The 15,547-nt window shown below is 40.6% G+C and overlaps 1 protein-coding gene across 2 annotated transcripts in view; it reads left to right on the top strand.

Annotated features, from left to right (window-relative positions):
* DBT (dihydrolipoamide branched chain transacylase E2) overlaps positions 1-15,547 on the top strand; it is a 55,807-nt gene that overhangs the window by 7,329 nt on the left and 32,931 nt on the right. The window contains exons 1-2 of one of the 2 annotated variants that reach the window (XM_032262952.1): positions 4,297-4,405; positions 11,530-11,653. In XM_032262952.1, the coding sequence (XP_032118843.1) occupies positions 4,355-4,405; positions 11,530-11,653 (175 nt within the window). In that variant the 5' untranslated portion in view covers positions 4,297-4,354. Of the gene's footprint in view, positions 1-4,296; positions 4,406-11,529; positions 11,654-15,547 lie in introns of those variants that run through there. The other variant, XM_032262953.1, reaches the window with a different exon arrangement.

Below are 15,547 nucleotides of genomic sequence, written 5' to 3'. Positions count from 1 at the left end.
AAAAAAAAAAAAAAAAAAAAAAAAAAAAAAACAAAGAAATGCAGAATGTCAGGTCTACCCAGATTTACTGAATTAGAATCTGCATTTTTTTTTTTTTTGAGACGGAGTTTCGCTCTTGTTACCCAGGCTGGAGTGCAATGGCGCGATCTCGGCTCACCGCAACCTCCGCCTCCTGGGTTCAGGCAATTCTCCTGCCTCAGCCTCCTGAGCAGCTGGGACTACAGGCACGTGCCACCATGCCCAGCTGATTTTTTGTATTTTTAGTAGAGACGGGGTTTCACCATGTTGACCAGGATGGTCTCGATCTCTTGACCTCGTGATCCACCCGCCTCGGCCTCCCAAAGTGCTGGGATTGCAGGCGTGAGCCACCGCGCCCGGCCTAGAATCTGCATTTTAACAAAATCCCCAGTTGCTGTGAATGCTCATTCATGTCTGAGAAGCACTGTGCTAAAGAAACTCTTCAACATGCACCAGCAGAGATGATCAAGAACATTCATAATAGCACTGATGGTAATAGCAAAGAACTAGAAACAACACAAATATCCACTTAGTTGAGAATGGATAAATAAATCCTGGTATTGTCAGAAAAGCTAGTTGCTGAAAGATACATACAGTTCGATACCATTTTTATAAGACTCAAACAAGCAAAAGTAAATAGTATGTTATTATGCATCATCCATATATGTATATGTGGTAAATTCTAAAGGAAACAAAGGAATGATAAATACAATTCAAGATAATGCTTATGGAGGGGAGAGGTAAAGGAAGGAGCAGACAGTGATCTTCACTAACACAGGAAAGATTTATTTCTTTTTTTATTTTTTAGATTTGTTTTTTAGTTTAAAATGCATTTTATTTTCAGACAACCTACATGATATGTTTTTTAATAGTTTCTATTTCTTAAAGTTGAGTGGTAGGATCAAGGGTTTTTGTTATATTATTTTGTGACTTATGTATTTGTTTTTATTCAAATGTTCATTATTCTCCCATATAACACACTTTTAACCACTTTATTATGGTATGCTTTACATACCATAAAATTCACCTGTCTTAAGTGTATAATTCAAAAACTTTTAGTAAATGTACAGAATTATATAATCATTGCCACAAACTGGTAAGAGGAAATTTTTATCACCACAAAAAAAAAAAATCTCTCTTGCCTCTGCAATCACTACCGCTTCCACCCCTAACCCCAGGCTAATTTGTTTTCTAATTAATGCTAATCTTATTAATTAATAATATTAATATAATCTTATATAACTAATATAACTAAAACGAATCTGTTTTTCATCTCTATAAATCATCATTTTCTGGACATTTAATTTAAATGGAATCATGTAACATGAGACCTTTTGTGCCTCTATTCTTTTACTTAGCATAATTTTTTGATGTTCATCCATGTCATAGCAAGTATCAGTTCCTCAGTCATTTTTAAGATGAATAATATTTCCGTATATGGATGTACCACATTTTGTTTATTCACCTGTTAATGGACATCTAGGCTGATTCTAGATTTTGGCTATTATGCTGTTATGATTATTCCTATACAAGTCTTTGTGTGAACACTATTGTCATTTCTCTTAGGTAGCTATCCAGGAGTGGAATTGGTGGGTCATAACTGGTCATTTTTAAATTTAAATAAAGAGAAGAAATGGGGTCTTTGTTTCTTTCAAACTCGAATAAAAGAATTAACTAGTGAATAGATGGTGTATTTCTTTCCAGATGCTGGAATGAAATATCACACTTAATATAGAAGCAAGAATCCATTTAGATAAAAAGTCAGTAATGGAACATAAACTAGTTACCTTCTGAGGAGCAGGTACAGTTAAAAAGGAAATGAAGAGGAAGAAAGTTGTACAGCAGCACCTTGGAAGGAAGATGATTCATTTCAAAGGTACAACTGATACTGGTTTTTATACAAACACATGCTTGTGGGATTATCAATCAAATAATAATGTCTATAAACATTTTTAAGGAAATATAAAAAGTTGAAATTCTTTTGAGTTCAGATTTTCTGATAAAGATAACTATTTAGGCCAGGCCTAGTGGCTCATACCTGTAATGCTAGGACTTTGGGAGGCTGAAATGGGACAATCGCCGTTTGAGACCAGGACTTTCAGACGAGCCGGGGCAACACAGACAGATCCCATTTTGAACTCCTGAGCCCAAGCTATTCGACTGCCTCAGCCTCCCCAAGTGTTGGAATTATGGGCATGTCCCACCACGCCTGGCCCAAGAGACCCTACCAAACAAATAAAAAAGATAGTAAGATTTATTGTTTGCAGTGATTTTGTGTGTGTAGGTGTGTAATACATAAAATGGCTGGCAAATGAGGGGGGAAAGTTTTTGGGTCACATTAAACAATGAAGTTGGGAAATATCTGAGATTTTGTTTCATAACCACTAATCTTCAATGTTGAGGATTTAAAATGTATTTGTTCCATTTTTTTTTTCTCTGTAATTCCTTAGACATTTGTGAAGATTTTCATTCCCACATAAGAAGCAATAACAGACTAATGTCATTCTGGTCATTTCCAGAAACTGGTTTCCTAGTTGTTGCCTGTTTTCTTTACCAGTTCCACTTGATCTGAATTTGACATTTCTCCAAGAGACAAGTAAATCAAGATCATATGTCTGTGACATGTATCGCATATGCTAGTTAGCTGCATCTGACAACCGTCTGTAAAAAGAAAGATGATGATATGTTTATTTTAGACATTAGGTAATGTCTAATTTTTCATGAAAATCAATTTTCATGAAAGAAAATTGATTAGCCAATTTTGGTAATCAAAAACACTAAAAGGATGTAAAAAAAGTGCAAGTCATTGGGAAGTACTGCTATATGTGTTGTATTTGACCGGAGCATAGAAAGTTATCACAAGACAAAAGTATGCCAGGTTGCAGGGTCATTTATTTATGCCGGCGACCACAGAGGACTCACGTCTCTCCAACCTGTGGTGGCAACAGGAGGGTGCCACGATTTTTTATACCCGAAAAACCACCTTGGGAGTGGGGGTGAGGGGCGGGGATGGGGATGAAAAGGCTTCAGACATTCCGAGGGCTAGTGGATTCTGTAAACTACCTCCTGGGCAGAGATGAGGGTGGGGGTCTCCGGACATTCCAAGGGATGGGGACTTTTGTCATTCCGTTTGTTACTTAAGTGGTTTACAGAAGTCAAGATAAACATTTGTTTACACATTATCTGGTTAAGGTGGAAATCACAGACCTTAGTTACTTATTACAAGCCACAGGAGCCAGGATAGAACTAGCTTGGGCTGCTTAGTCTGGCAATTGCTGGTAAGCAAAGGCTAGCAATTCTGGCAGTTACTGATAAGAAAAGGTAAGCAGCTTTACATAGTTTTGAAGAACAAACAGCAGTTCTATTTACAGAGGCCAAGGACAGTAGTTATTGTAAGGAGAATGGGGCAGCCATTTCAACTTATCTAAAAACAGTTTTGCATTTTATAAAATAGTTTTGCTCCGGTTCTGGCTCTAGGCCAGCACAATATCACATATGGGCCTGTGAAACAACTAGCGGTACAGAGCCTTGCTACAAAGTATAGAAGTGTTCTATTTTGTCTACGGGAGGCGGTTGCACTACAAGACGAAGAAAGGGAAATGTTTTTCTTTTTTTTTTTTTTTTTTTTTTTTTTTTTTGAGACGGAGTTTCACTCATGCTACCCAGGCTGGAGTGCAATGGCACGATCTCGGCTCACCGCAACCTCCGCCTCTTGGGTTCAGGCAATTCTTCTGCCTCAGCCTCCTAAGTAGCTGGGATTACAGGCACGCGCCACCATGCCCAGCTAATGTTTTGTATTTTTAGTAGAGACGGGGTTTCACCATGTTAACCAGGATGGTCTCGATCTCTTGACCTTGTGATCCACCCGCCTCGGCCTCCCAAAGTGCTGGGATTACAGGCTTGAGCCACCGCGCCCGGCAGGGAAATGTTTTTCTACTCATCCCTCAGGTCCTACTTCAACATAACTTTCTTCAGATAAGTGCCCTTCCTTTGTGTTTCCTTAATACTCTCTATTTCCCCCGTTATAGAAACTAAAACGACTATCTTCCGTGCATCTGTATTTACATAGCAGTGTCTTGCCTGACTTTGTCCCCTCAAGTTAAATTTGGGCTGCCCTCTGCCCCGCCCCTGTCCCTCAAGCTCTTTTCCCTCCCCGGGTCCCAGACCCTAGGGTTTAGCTCAGACCCGCCCCGCTCCCTGGTTGGCTGTTGGGTGGGAGGTTCGTTTCTTCCCTCCCTATTGGCCGCCCAGGGGGCGGTGCGTTTCCCATCTCCTGATAGGCCGTCCGGCGAGGCGTCTCTTGGGTCTGCGGCGCAGTTATCATTTCCGGGGTAAGATGGCTGCAGTCCGTCTGCTGAGAACGTGGAGCAGGAATGCGGGGCAGCTGGTAAGCAGGTTTGGGCAGATCTGAGGCCGGGAAGGAGTGATTTGTCCGGAATCATCCAGGAGTGGTGTGTTACTTTCTCCTCCGGTGCCAGGCGGCCAGGGGACGCGTGATGGAGAGGCGAAGGGATGCATGCAAAATAAAGAGCAGAGAACGGAGTGATTCGACCAGTCTGGAGTGGAAAACCACTCCCTCCTCTTACCTAGACGCGCTTCTGCAGCGACTCAGCCGTCCTCCTGCTCCAGCTATACCCCGAGGCCCAGCTGGCGTTTCATTGGGCGCCTTCCAGATACCAGGCATTGTGATAGGTGCTGTGGATCCATAGATATATTCGTTCAGCATTTATTGCATATCCACAGTATGCCAAACACTGCAACACAACCCCTACCATCACGAAATTTACAATGTAGAGGCCGTGGAGGTTACAGAATATCATCAGGGGTCCCTGCTTCCAAATAACTGAGCAGCTCAGGCGTCACTCATTTGGCTTGTACTTCTACGTCCGCACCATATATCATTCCTACACTTTTGTCACCAAGGCTATGACCCACCAGCATCTCCCCTGCACTTCCCTCTCTTTCTCCCAGTCTTAGCACCAAGCACTGAGGCGTCCCGGTAATTATACTGTTTCACCTTGTTTGCGGAGTGTTTCTTCTCCCTGCCTTGGTGGACCCCTGATCTTAAAAAAACTTCCAAGGGCCTGCCATGTACCAGGTACTGTGTTAGGCACTGGAGATACAAATATGAAATAGACATCATTCCTTCCTTCTCAAGAGATTACAATCTTGTGGCGGAAGACAAAGGAGACAGAGACAGATACTAAGAAATTACAACCCAGCATGAGAAGTGCCGTTATGGGACAAGTGCCTATAGCTACAGGAATACACAGGAGTGGACACCTATGGTGGACTTGGGGGTCAGAGAGGAGTTCCCAGAGGATACTGTATGACTTCAGATGTAAGAAGGATAAGTAAGAGATAACAAGGAGAAGAGAGCTCTTCTGAGCAACACTTAACACTTCTTGGTCTCTCTTTCTAGAGCTTTCCATTCTTGTTTTCTGTGACACCAGTTCCCCAATATTATTCTTTCTACATCTTTGACCGCTTCGTCCCAATATCCTCTTTCCCTATCCACCTTTTAAATATTGCTGTTTCTAAAGGGCTCTGACTTTTGCCCTCTGCACTTTTCCCACTTTCTGGGTTATCCCATCCACTCTTTGGATACAGTTATCATCTATGCTGATGAGTCTTAAAGTTCCCCAGTCTTCCAATCACGTGTACTCCAAACCCATATATATCCTACTATCCTGGAAATCTCCAGTTTCATATGGGTGTGATATTTTCCAGCTGTAGTTAATAAAAACCCAACCAATAAATAGGAAATTAAGTATCCATGCATACAGAGCATCTCCAAATTAGATGTCAGCTCGCATTGATTAAGTGGTTTATCATTATCAATGCTGTCATTTCCCTAGTAGTTAATTTGTCCTTTTCCTGCTAGTTACAAGAGGGCTGCTGCACTTCTTATTTTATGTTTAAGGCAGGAAGGAGGAAGAAGAGAAGGTTCCAGTTTTACTGGCCAGAACTGTGTTACATGGCCACCGCTAGCACAAGGGAACTTAGAAAAAACTTGTCTCTCTCTTTTTTTTTTTTTTGAGGCAGAGTCTCGCTCTGTCACCCAGGTTGGAGTGCAGTGCCCTGATCTTGGTTCACTGCAACCTCCATCTCCCAGGTTCAAGCGATTATCCTGCCTTTGCCTCCCAAGTAGCTGGGACTACAGGTGTGCATCACCATGCCCGGCTACTTTTTGTATTTTCAGTAAAGACAGGGTTTCACCATGTTGGCCAGGCTGGTCTCGAACTCCTGACCTCAGGTGATCCGCCCACCTCGGCCTCCCAAAGTGTTGGGATTGCAGCGTGAGCCACCACACCCAGCAAAAAAGCTTTCTTTGGTCTTCTCACAGTGTCTGCCATATGGCTTCAAAGCAGGTCAGACTCTTCAGGTTCCAGAACTGAACCCTCAAACCAGTTTCTCTTTATTTTATTTATTTATTTATTTTTTGAGATAGAGTCTTTCTCTGTTGCCCAAGCTGGAGTCCAGTGGCACAATCTCGGCTCACTGCAACCTCCGCCTTCCAGGTAGCTGGGACTACAGGTGCACTCCACCATGCCCAGCTAATTTTTGCATGTTTAGTAGAGATGGGATTTTGCCATGTTGACCAGGCTGGTCTCGAGTTCCTGATTTCAAGTTATCCGCCTCGCTTGGCCTCCCAAAGTGCTGGGATGACAGGCATTAGCCACTGGTCCTGGCCCAGTTTCTCTTGATTTGAATCTATAATTCTCTCTGAAGAAATCTAGTCACTATATTTCCACCTTGCCCTCACCTAGAGGTGTCTTGGTCCTTCCTAACTGGATTATCTGCCTCCAGTGGTCTTGTTTTTCTAACCCATTCTCCATAGTGTAGCCAGAGTGATCTTGTAAAGTAAGAGACATTTGATAATGTTATTTTCTTGCTTAAAACTGCCTTCAGCAAGATGTCCAAAATTCAAATGACTGTGAGGCTATTTATGATCTGGGCCTTTCCAGTCTTTCTGGCTTGATTACTTACCAAAACCTACCCATCCCAACCCCAACTCTGACTCCTCCCCATGCTTATTCCACACTAAACTACACTAGAACTCTGTTGAACAACTTGAATTAATTGAACACACACACTGTGCTTTCTGTCTTAACTCCTGACCTTTGCACAGTGATTTCTTCTGCTTTAAAGACTCTTGCCTTACTTCCCTATGACCTTATCTGCAACACATCTCATCCCCTGGGTCACTCCTACTCATCCCTCAGATCTTACTTCAACATAACTTTGTCCAGCTAGCTTCCCTTAACACACTCTATTTTTCATTATAGCACGTGTTATAATCACCTGTTTACCCCTTTTATTACCTTTCACTGGACTGTGCTTTCTATAAGGGAAGGAATTGCATCTATTTTGTTCTCTGTATAACTCCAAATGCCTGGCATATTGTAGGTGCTCATAAATATTTTTTAAATGACTCAGTAAAAACAAAAAACTCAGTTTAGAATTTTTATAAAAAGTAAGCAAAAACAGAACAAGACTACATCTCAAAAAAAAAAAAAAAAAAAAAGACAGGGTCTTGCTTTTTTGTCCAGGATGGTCTTAAACTCCTGGGCTCAAGTGATCCTCCTGTCTCAGTCTCCCAAAATGCTGGGATTACAAGTGTGAGCCACCCCCCACCCCCCAGCTAGACTAGTAAACTAAGTATAAGGCTTTAAACTACCAATTTTAAAAATACATGCCTATATAATTACTAGTTTTATGTAATTTGTATTTGAAGCAATTGTAAATTCATCTATGAACAATACTAAAGACACCTAATTCTATGGAGACCATCTGAACCAATTTGCCTGAGGTGACACCCCAACTCACCCCTAGTGATTCAAGGCAATTATTAATAACCCTATTTTCATTCTCAAATACATCCTGGTTGAACGACTACACATGTAGCCTAACTCTTAACACAATTATTTGACTAAAATAGGTCTTTCTTTGATTTTAAAAAGTAATTCAGCCGGATGCAGTGGCTCATGCCCGTAATCCCAACATTTTGGGAGGCCAAAACGGAAGTTCTTATACTGACATTACCGTCATCAACCATTTTCTCCTCGAGCTATTTAGTGTTCCCTTTTATATCTTTTTTCAAGTCAAATCAAGCTGCTCAACGTTCCAGCAGATATGCTGAGTAAACTTCTGCTATAGTTTATTTACGCTGCCCTTAAAGTGCCCTTCTGCTTTTTTACTATGTATGCTTATTATACATAGTGCAGCTTAAATCTTCCTCCAAGAAGCCTTCCCAGGTCACACTAACATGAAAAAGCACCCACCAGACCCCTCTAAACTCCATTTTTTTTTTTTTCCTAAGACAAAGTTTTGCTCTGTTGCCCAGGCTGGAGTGCAATGGGATTAGAGCATGAGCCACTGTGCCTGCCCTACTTAAACTCCTTTATCACTTACTGCCTATGCCTCTTTTTTTTTTTTTTTTTTTTTTTTTGTGAACCTATGGATTATACCGAAGAAGCCCATGCCTTTTATTACAAAAAGTTAGAGCATGCACGTCCATGCTTGAGTGTGTTTGTGTGTGTGTGTGTTTATTTTCTCACATAGGTTGTAAACTCTTTGAAATTAGGGATTATTTCTTCTACCTCTAGGGTCTTTGACATCAGATTTGCTTGGCTTCAGAGCTCGATTGTCACACTTATTTGCTGTGTGACCTTGGACAAATTACTTCACCTTTCCCATCAGTTTCCTGTGTGTGGAAGAGGGCTAACATGTATGTTCCATAGGGAAATTGTAAGATATAAAGATGACATCTGGGCTAAGCACCTTGGCTCACGCCTATAATCCCAGCACTTTGGGAGACTGAGGTGAGTGGATTGCTTGAGGTCAAGAGTTTGAAACCAGCCTGGCCAACATGGTGAGACCCCCTGCTCTACTAAAAATACAAAAATTAGCTGGACATGGTGGCGCATACCTGTAGTCCCAGTTACTCGGGAGGCAGAGGCATGAGAATCGCTTGAACCTGGGGCGCAGAGTAAGCTGAGATGGTGCCACTGCACTGCAGCCTGGATGACAGAGCGAAACTCCATCTCAAAAAAAAAGATGATGTCTCAGATGGAGACATCATCTGAGATGGAGTTTCGCTCTGTTGCCCAGGCTGGAGTGCAGTGGTGTGATCTTGGCTCGCTGCAACTTCTGCCTCCTAGGTTCAAGCAATTCTGGTGCCTCAGCCTCCCGAGTAGCTGGGACTACAGGTGTATGCCACCACGTTCAGCTAATTTGTATATTTTTAGTAGAGAAGGGGTCTCGCCATGTTGGCCAGGCTAGTCTCAAACTCGTGACCTCAAGCGATCCACTCACCTCAGTCTCCCAAAGTGCTGGGATTACAGGTGAGAGCCACCTGGCCCGGCCTGTCTGAAAAGACTTTTAAAGTACTCAGCACATAGGAGGCACTCAATAAATGTTATGTTTGGTGGTTTGTGCTGCCCTGACCCATAAATAGTTCAATAGGAGTTGTGTCGTTGTTGAAGTTAAGACTGTCTAGTAGTTTAATTTCCTTTCACAGATTTTAAAAATATGAACAATTTTATTTAAATCAAAGTGAATCTATGTACTTAGAAACTTTCCTTACTGTCCCTAAATTTTATGTCTGATGAGACAGGTTGATTTACTCCTTTGATTTTATTGCTGACCAAGAGTCAGGATTATGGGAACTGAAGGAGAAAGGAAGGACAAACAAAATAGAAATGTTTGGGAAAGAGAATTCTTTCCTTAAAGAATTTAATGAAAACCATCATTAAAACTGCTGGTTTTAAGCTTTCAATTTTAATTATTTTAGTTAGGCTTTATATTTCCTGAATTGTTAATGTTAATAAGAATAAAATATAGATATTATAAAGATTAGTTGATTTAAGGTGATCTTTAAAGTTAAAATGAATGATTTAAGATTATTCACGTTTTAGGAAAGGGATCTTCAGTTTTTCTTTGCCTTCAGAAATCAGTAATAACTTGGAAATTAAAGTAAATAAGAATTTAAATGTATTGTTCTTGTCAGTAAACCAAACTTTTAATTTTATATTATTTGCTATCAGAAAAAAAACAAAACTCTAGCTTATAAATATGTATTAAAATATGACCATAATATATAATGTTTATTATAACATAGCCTTTAAAATTTAAGAGCTAATTACCACTAATATACATGATTTTTTTTTTAAAGTAAAAGTGACTCTGCTACATACATGAAAAAGTTTTACTTATCGATATTCCTACTAAGAAGGATAGAAATTTGTACGTAGAGAAGTAAGCTCAGGGCTTTAAAATTAAATAAGTAAATAAATAAATTTCTGTAGTTTGTATTTACAGTGTGACATAGGTAAGTATTAATAGCATTGAAATATTAACTTTCAAAATAAAATATTATGGCCTGGTGTGGTGGCTCACACCTGTAATTCTAGCACTTTGGGAGGCTGAGGCAGGAGGATTGCTTGAGCTCAGGAGCTCAAGTCCAGCCTGGGAAACATAGAGTCCAGCCTGAGAAGCATAGTGAGTCCAGCCTGGGAAACATAGTGAGACGTTGTCTCTACAAATAAACAAAATTAAGTGGATCTGGTGGCATATGCCTGTGGTCCCAGATACTCAGAAGGCTGAGGTGGGAGGATTCCTTGAGCCTGGAAGGTCAATGCTTCATTGGGTTCTGGTTGCACCACTGCACTCCAGCCTGGGCAACAGAGTAAGACCCTGTCTCAAATATACACACAAATATACACATACACAATACCTTTCAGACACTTAGGTTTTGATATATAAAGTTGAATACATTTGGGCCTATTTATGTATTTATTTATTTATTTTTCTTTTGAGACAGAGTCTTGCTCTGTCGCCAGGCTGGGGTGCAGTGGTGTGATCTCGGCTCACCGCAACCTCTGCCTCCCAGGTTCAAGTGATTCCCCTGCCTCAGCCTCCTGAGTAGGTGGGACTACAGGTGCGTGCCCCCATGCCCAGCTAATTTTTTGTATTTTAGTAGAGATGGGGTTTCACTACGTTGGCCAGGATGGTCTTGATCTCTTGACCTCGTGATCCTCCCACCTCGGCTGGTATTACAGGTGTGAGCCACCGCGCCCAACCTACTTATTTCTATAATAGATTTTTAAATAATATTATACAAAGGTATTATATAAAATAGTTAATTCTAAAGAGTCATCTATAAGTTATTATAAGTAAATTTTGGGGTATCATACTATACAAATTTTTCATTGTTTTTAGAAACTATTACTTTAGAATTCTTTAGTAGTTTTAGTTGAGGAAGTCCAGTGACTTAAGCATACCTATAAGATTATATATTTATACAGATTACACTGTTAAAATGTCTTTACTTTCAGAAGGAATTTTGGGCAAGGATCATAAATATAACAAATATAAATCTAAGGATATAATATATCTATTGTGATAATGGCTCTACTTTTAGAATAGAATTGAAATTCAATTTATACTTAGAGATAAGCCATTGAGATTGTTTATAAATGCTTTTACTTTTTGTTTTCTCATCTGTAGATTTGTGTTCGCTATTTTCAAACATGTAGTCATGTTCATGTTTTGAAGCCAAATTATGTGTGTTTCTTCGGTTATCCTTCATTCAAGTATGGTCATCCACATCACTTCCTGAAAACAACTGCTGGTAAGTATGATTTCAGAATAACATGTATAAAATAATGCTTTGTATCTCATTCAGTAATATTTTTTAGTAGTTCATTGAAGACCTCCTAAATTAAACCGAAAGTTGACTCTCTATTTCTAGCCAGACCGTCTCTATCTCCCCACATTTTCTTTTTTCTTGCCGTTTTTTTTTTTTGTTGTTTTTTTTTTTACATGGTTTCCTTAATACTGGCACCTCTTTTTAAAAAAATTGTTTTACAGACAGGATCACACTCTGTCGCCCAGGTTGGAGTTTAGTGGTGCAACCACAGCTCACTATAACCTGAATTCCCGGGCTCAAGCTCAAAGAACTGGGATTATAGATGTGAGCTATCTGGCCCAGCACTTGTGTATTTATAAAGTTGGGCATGGGTTGTGTTGCACCATCTATTATCATCTGGCTCATCTAAGGGCAACAGTCAGCATTGATATGACTTTCTCAATCAAGGTAATTGTTAATTTATCTTTGTATTGTTATACACATTGTGGTATTTGTTGAATCACGCACTTAATCTCTCATGTGAATATGATGTGATGAAATCAGCCTGATTTAGTCCTAAATACAAAGTTCCCTGGCTTTTACCACATAAAGAACTTGAAGGATTAAGGACTAGATTTGGCAAGGGCATGAGAACTGTTATTTTTCCCTGATGTTCTATTTAGAACCATGATAAAGAATCCTAGAATTTTGTTACACCATTACATTTTTGACAGATACATGGGGGCTTAGTTTGTGCTGGCAATGAAAAATGGGGGAATTCCAGGCAGACCCCAAGTCACTCCTTCCATGCTGTTTTTTTTTTGAGACAGGATCTCGCTCTGTGCAGTAGCACAATCATAGCTCACTGTAACCTCAGACTCATGGGCTCAAATGATCCTCCTACCTAAACCTTCTGAGTAGGTGGGACTACAGGTGTGTACCACCACACTTGGCTAATTTATTTATTTATTTATTTATTTAATTTATTTATTGAGACGGAGTTTCGCTCTTGTTACCCAGGCTGGAGTGCGATGACGCGATTTCGGCTCACCGCAATCTCCGCCTCCTGGGTTCAAGCAATTCTCCTGCCTCAGCCTCTCGAGTAGCTGGGACTACAGGCACATGCCACCATGCCCAGCTAATTTTTGTATTTTTTGTAGAGACGGGGTTTCACCACATTGACCAGGATGGTCTCGATCTCTTGACCTCGTGATCCACCCACCTCGGCCTCCCAAAGTGCTGGGATTATAGGTGTGAGCCACCGCGCCCAGCCTGGCTAATTTATTTATTTATCGGGATGTTATCACATTGCCCAGGCTGGTCTAGAACTCCTGGACTCAAGAGATCCTCCAACCTCTGTCTCTATGTTTTGCTCTTTCTTTTCTTTTCTTTTTGTTCCCTCCCTCCCTCCCTTCCTTGCTTCCTTCTTTTCTGTCTCTATCTCTTGTTCTCTCTCTATGTCTCTCTCTCCCAATCTGGAATGCAGTGAAGCGATCTCGGCTCACTGCAACCTCTTTTTGTCAAGCTCAAGCAATTCTCCTGCCTCAGCCTCCCAAGTAGCTGGGATTACAGGTGCCCACCACCAAGCCTGGCCCTGGCTAATTTTTATATAGTGAAGACAGGGTTTCACCATGTTGGTCAGGCTGGCCTCAAACTCCTGACCTCAAGTGATCCACCTGCCCTGGCCTCTCAAAGTGATGGGATTTCAGGGATTGCAGGAAGATGGTACATGGCCATTTTCCATGGTTTTTCTATGTCATTCTCCACTAGGATATGTAAACTTTACCTTCTTTACTTTTGAAAAATTTTTTTAAAGTTGATTTTTTTTTTTTTTTGTTACTTCCCAGAGAAAACAGAGGTCATTCAAGTAGATACTGCAACTTCTTGGTCCAGTCTGTAAACACTTATTATGAGCTTTGAGTTCCTGGATACACCAGTTCCAGGCTACTTGGATTCCTGGTCTACAAATTACTAGCTATGTGACTTTGAGCAAGTTTCATCATCTGGGAAATGGGGGTAATCATAGTATTTAACTAATGGTATTCTCGTGAGAATTCATTCAACAATTAATATTTATTGATCACCTTCCCTGTTCCAAGGCACTGTTGTAGGTGCTTGGGATTTATCAGTACACAAAATAAAGATCCTTATACTTGGGTGGATTAAACACATTAGAATATGTAAAGTATTTAGTGCCTGCTTTCTCTGGACACTTAATAAGGTTTCTCTTCTTCTGCTTCTCTTTTAAACTTCAGATTTTCATAGGATCCCATCCTTTGCCCTCTCTTCTTGTACCACATCTACACACATGCCTTCATCTCTCACCTCATTGAACACTTCTGAATCTGTAGTTGTAGCTCAGATCTTTCACCAACTACTAATAAAACATCTCCATTCCAGTGTCCCCAAAAATCAGTCTTCTACAAATCTCTTTTCCTTCTGATATTTCCTAGCTCAGTAAATAATTAAGCTAGACTAGCCTAGCCTAACTATTGATGTGAGACCCTGTCTCTACAAAAAATTTTTAAAAGTCTGCTGAGCATGGTGGTCCACAACTGTAGTCCCAGCTACTTGGGAGTGTGATATAGGAGGATCACTCCCGCCCTGGAGGCTGAGGCTACAGTGAGCCATGACCATGCCACTGCCCTCTAGCCAGCCCAACAGAATGAGACCCTGTCTCACAAAAAAAAAAAAAAAAAAAAAAAAAGGAAAGAAAGTTAAGCTAGAAACCTAAAGTTATCCTTACTCTAGTCTCATATCAAATTGATTATCAAAACCTATTAATTTTACGTCTTACATATTTCTTAAATCCATCATCTTTTCAGACAGCTTTGAAAAGTATATAAATATATAAATCACATACTTGTGTGCTGGGCAGAATGGCTCACACTTGTAATCCCAGTACTTTGGGAAGCTGAGGCAGGAGGCTTGCTTGAGGCCAGGAGTTCAAGAGCAGCCTTGGCAACAAAAAAGTGAGACCTCATCTCTACAAAAATTTTTTTTTAATTACCTGGGCATGGTGGTGTGCACTTGTAGTCAGTTGCTAGTCCTAGCTGAGGTGGGAGGATCACTTGAGCCCAGGAACTTGAAGTTATCATGAGCTGATTGTTCCACTGTACTCTGGCTTGGGCAACAGAGTGAAACCCTGACTGTAAAAAAAAAAATACATTAATAAATTACATACTTCTGCTTCTTACCTGAGGTAGCCTCCTGTTTCCCCTGCCTTGTTTTGCTTCTGCCACCCACTCCCTAACCCCATCTACCACACTCCTGCCAGAGGGATTTTTTTTCTAAAATTATAGACCTAAAGTTACAGATCTGATATTATAAATAGGATTCCGTATCAGTTAATTATTGCTGAATAACAAACAGTCCCACAACTTAGTGGCTTAAAGCAACAAGGACTGATCATTTCTCAGGATTCTGTGGGTTGGCTGGGTGGTTTCCTTGCTGGTTATGCCTGGGCTCCCTAATATGGCTGTATTCGACTAGAGGATCATCTGGACTGGAAAGTCCAAGATGGTCTTACTCATGTCTGACAATCCATGCTGGGTTTCAGATGGGGCACCTTGTTTCTCCTTCTCTTGATGTCTCATCCTCCAGTAGACTAGATCAGCTTCCTTACATGAGGATTTTAGGGCAGCATTCCAAAAGGGAGAAGGGAGAAGCTGCGAGGACTTTTGAGGCCGAGCCTCATGAACCTGCACACTTCACTTCTGTTACATTCCATTTGTCAAAGCAAGTCACAGCCCAGCACAGATTTAAGAAGTGGTGAAACAGACTCAGCCTCCTTATGGGAACAGCTGCAAAGAATTTCTGACCATGTTAATTTGCTATTGGATCCTGATCACCTTTAGGGTAAATTTCTTTTTTTTTTTTTTTTTTTTTTTTTTTTTT

The sequence above is a fragment of the Sapajus apella genome, unplaced genomic scaffold (genome assembly GCF_009761245.1).
Source record: "Sapajus apella isolate SASKATOON/1434 unplaced genomic scaffold, GSC_monkey_1.0 scaffold133, whole genome shotgun sequence".
Classification (NCBI taxonomy): domain Eukaryota; kingdom Metazoa; phylum Chordata; class Mammalia; order Primates; family Cebidae; genus Sapajus; species Sapajus apella.
The sequence above is the reverse complement of the archived record's forward strand: the minus strand, read 5'-3'. Positions and strand labels throughout refer to the sequence as shown.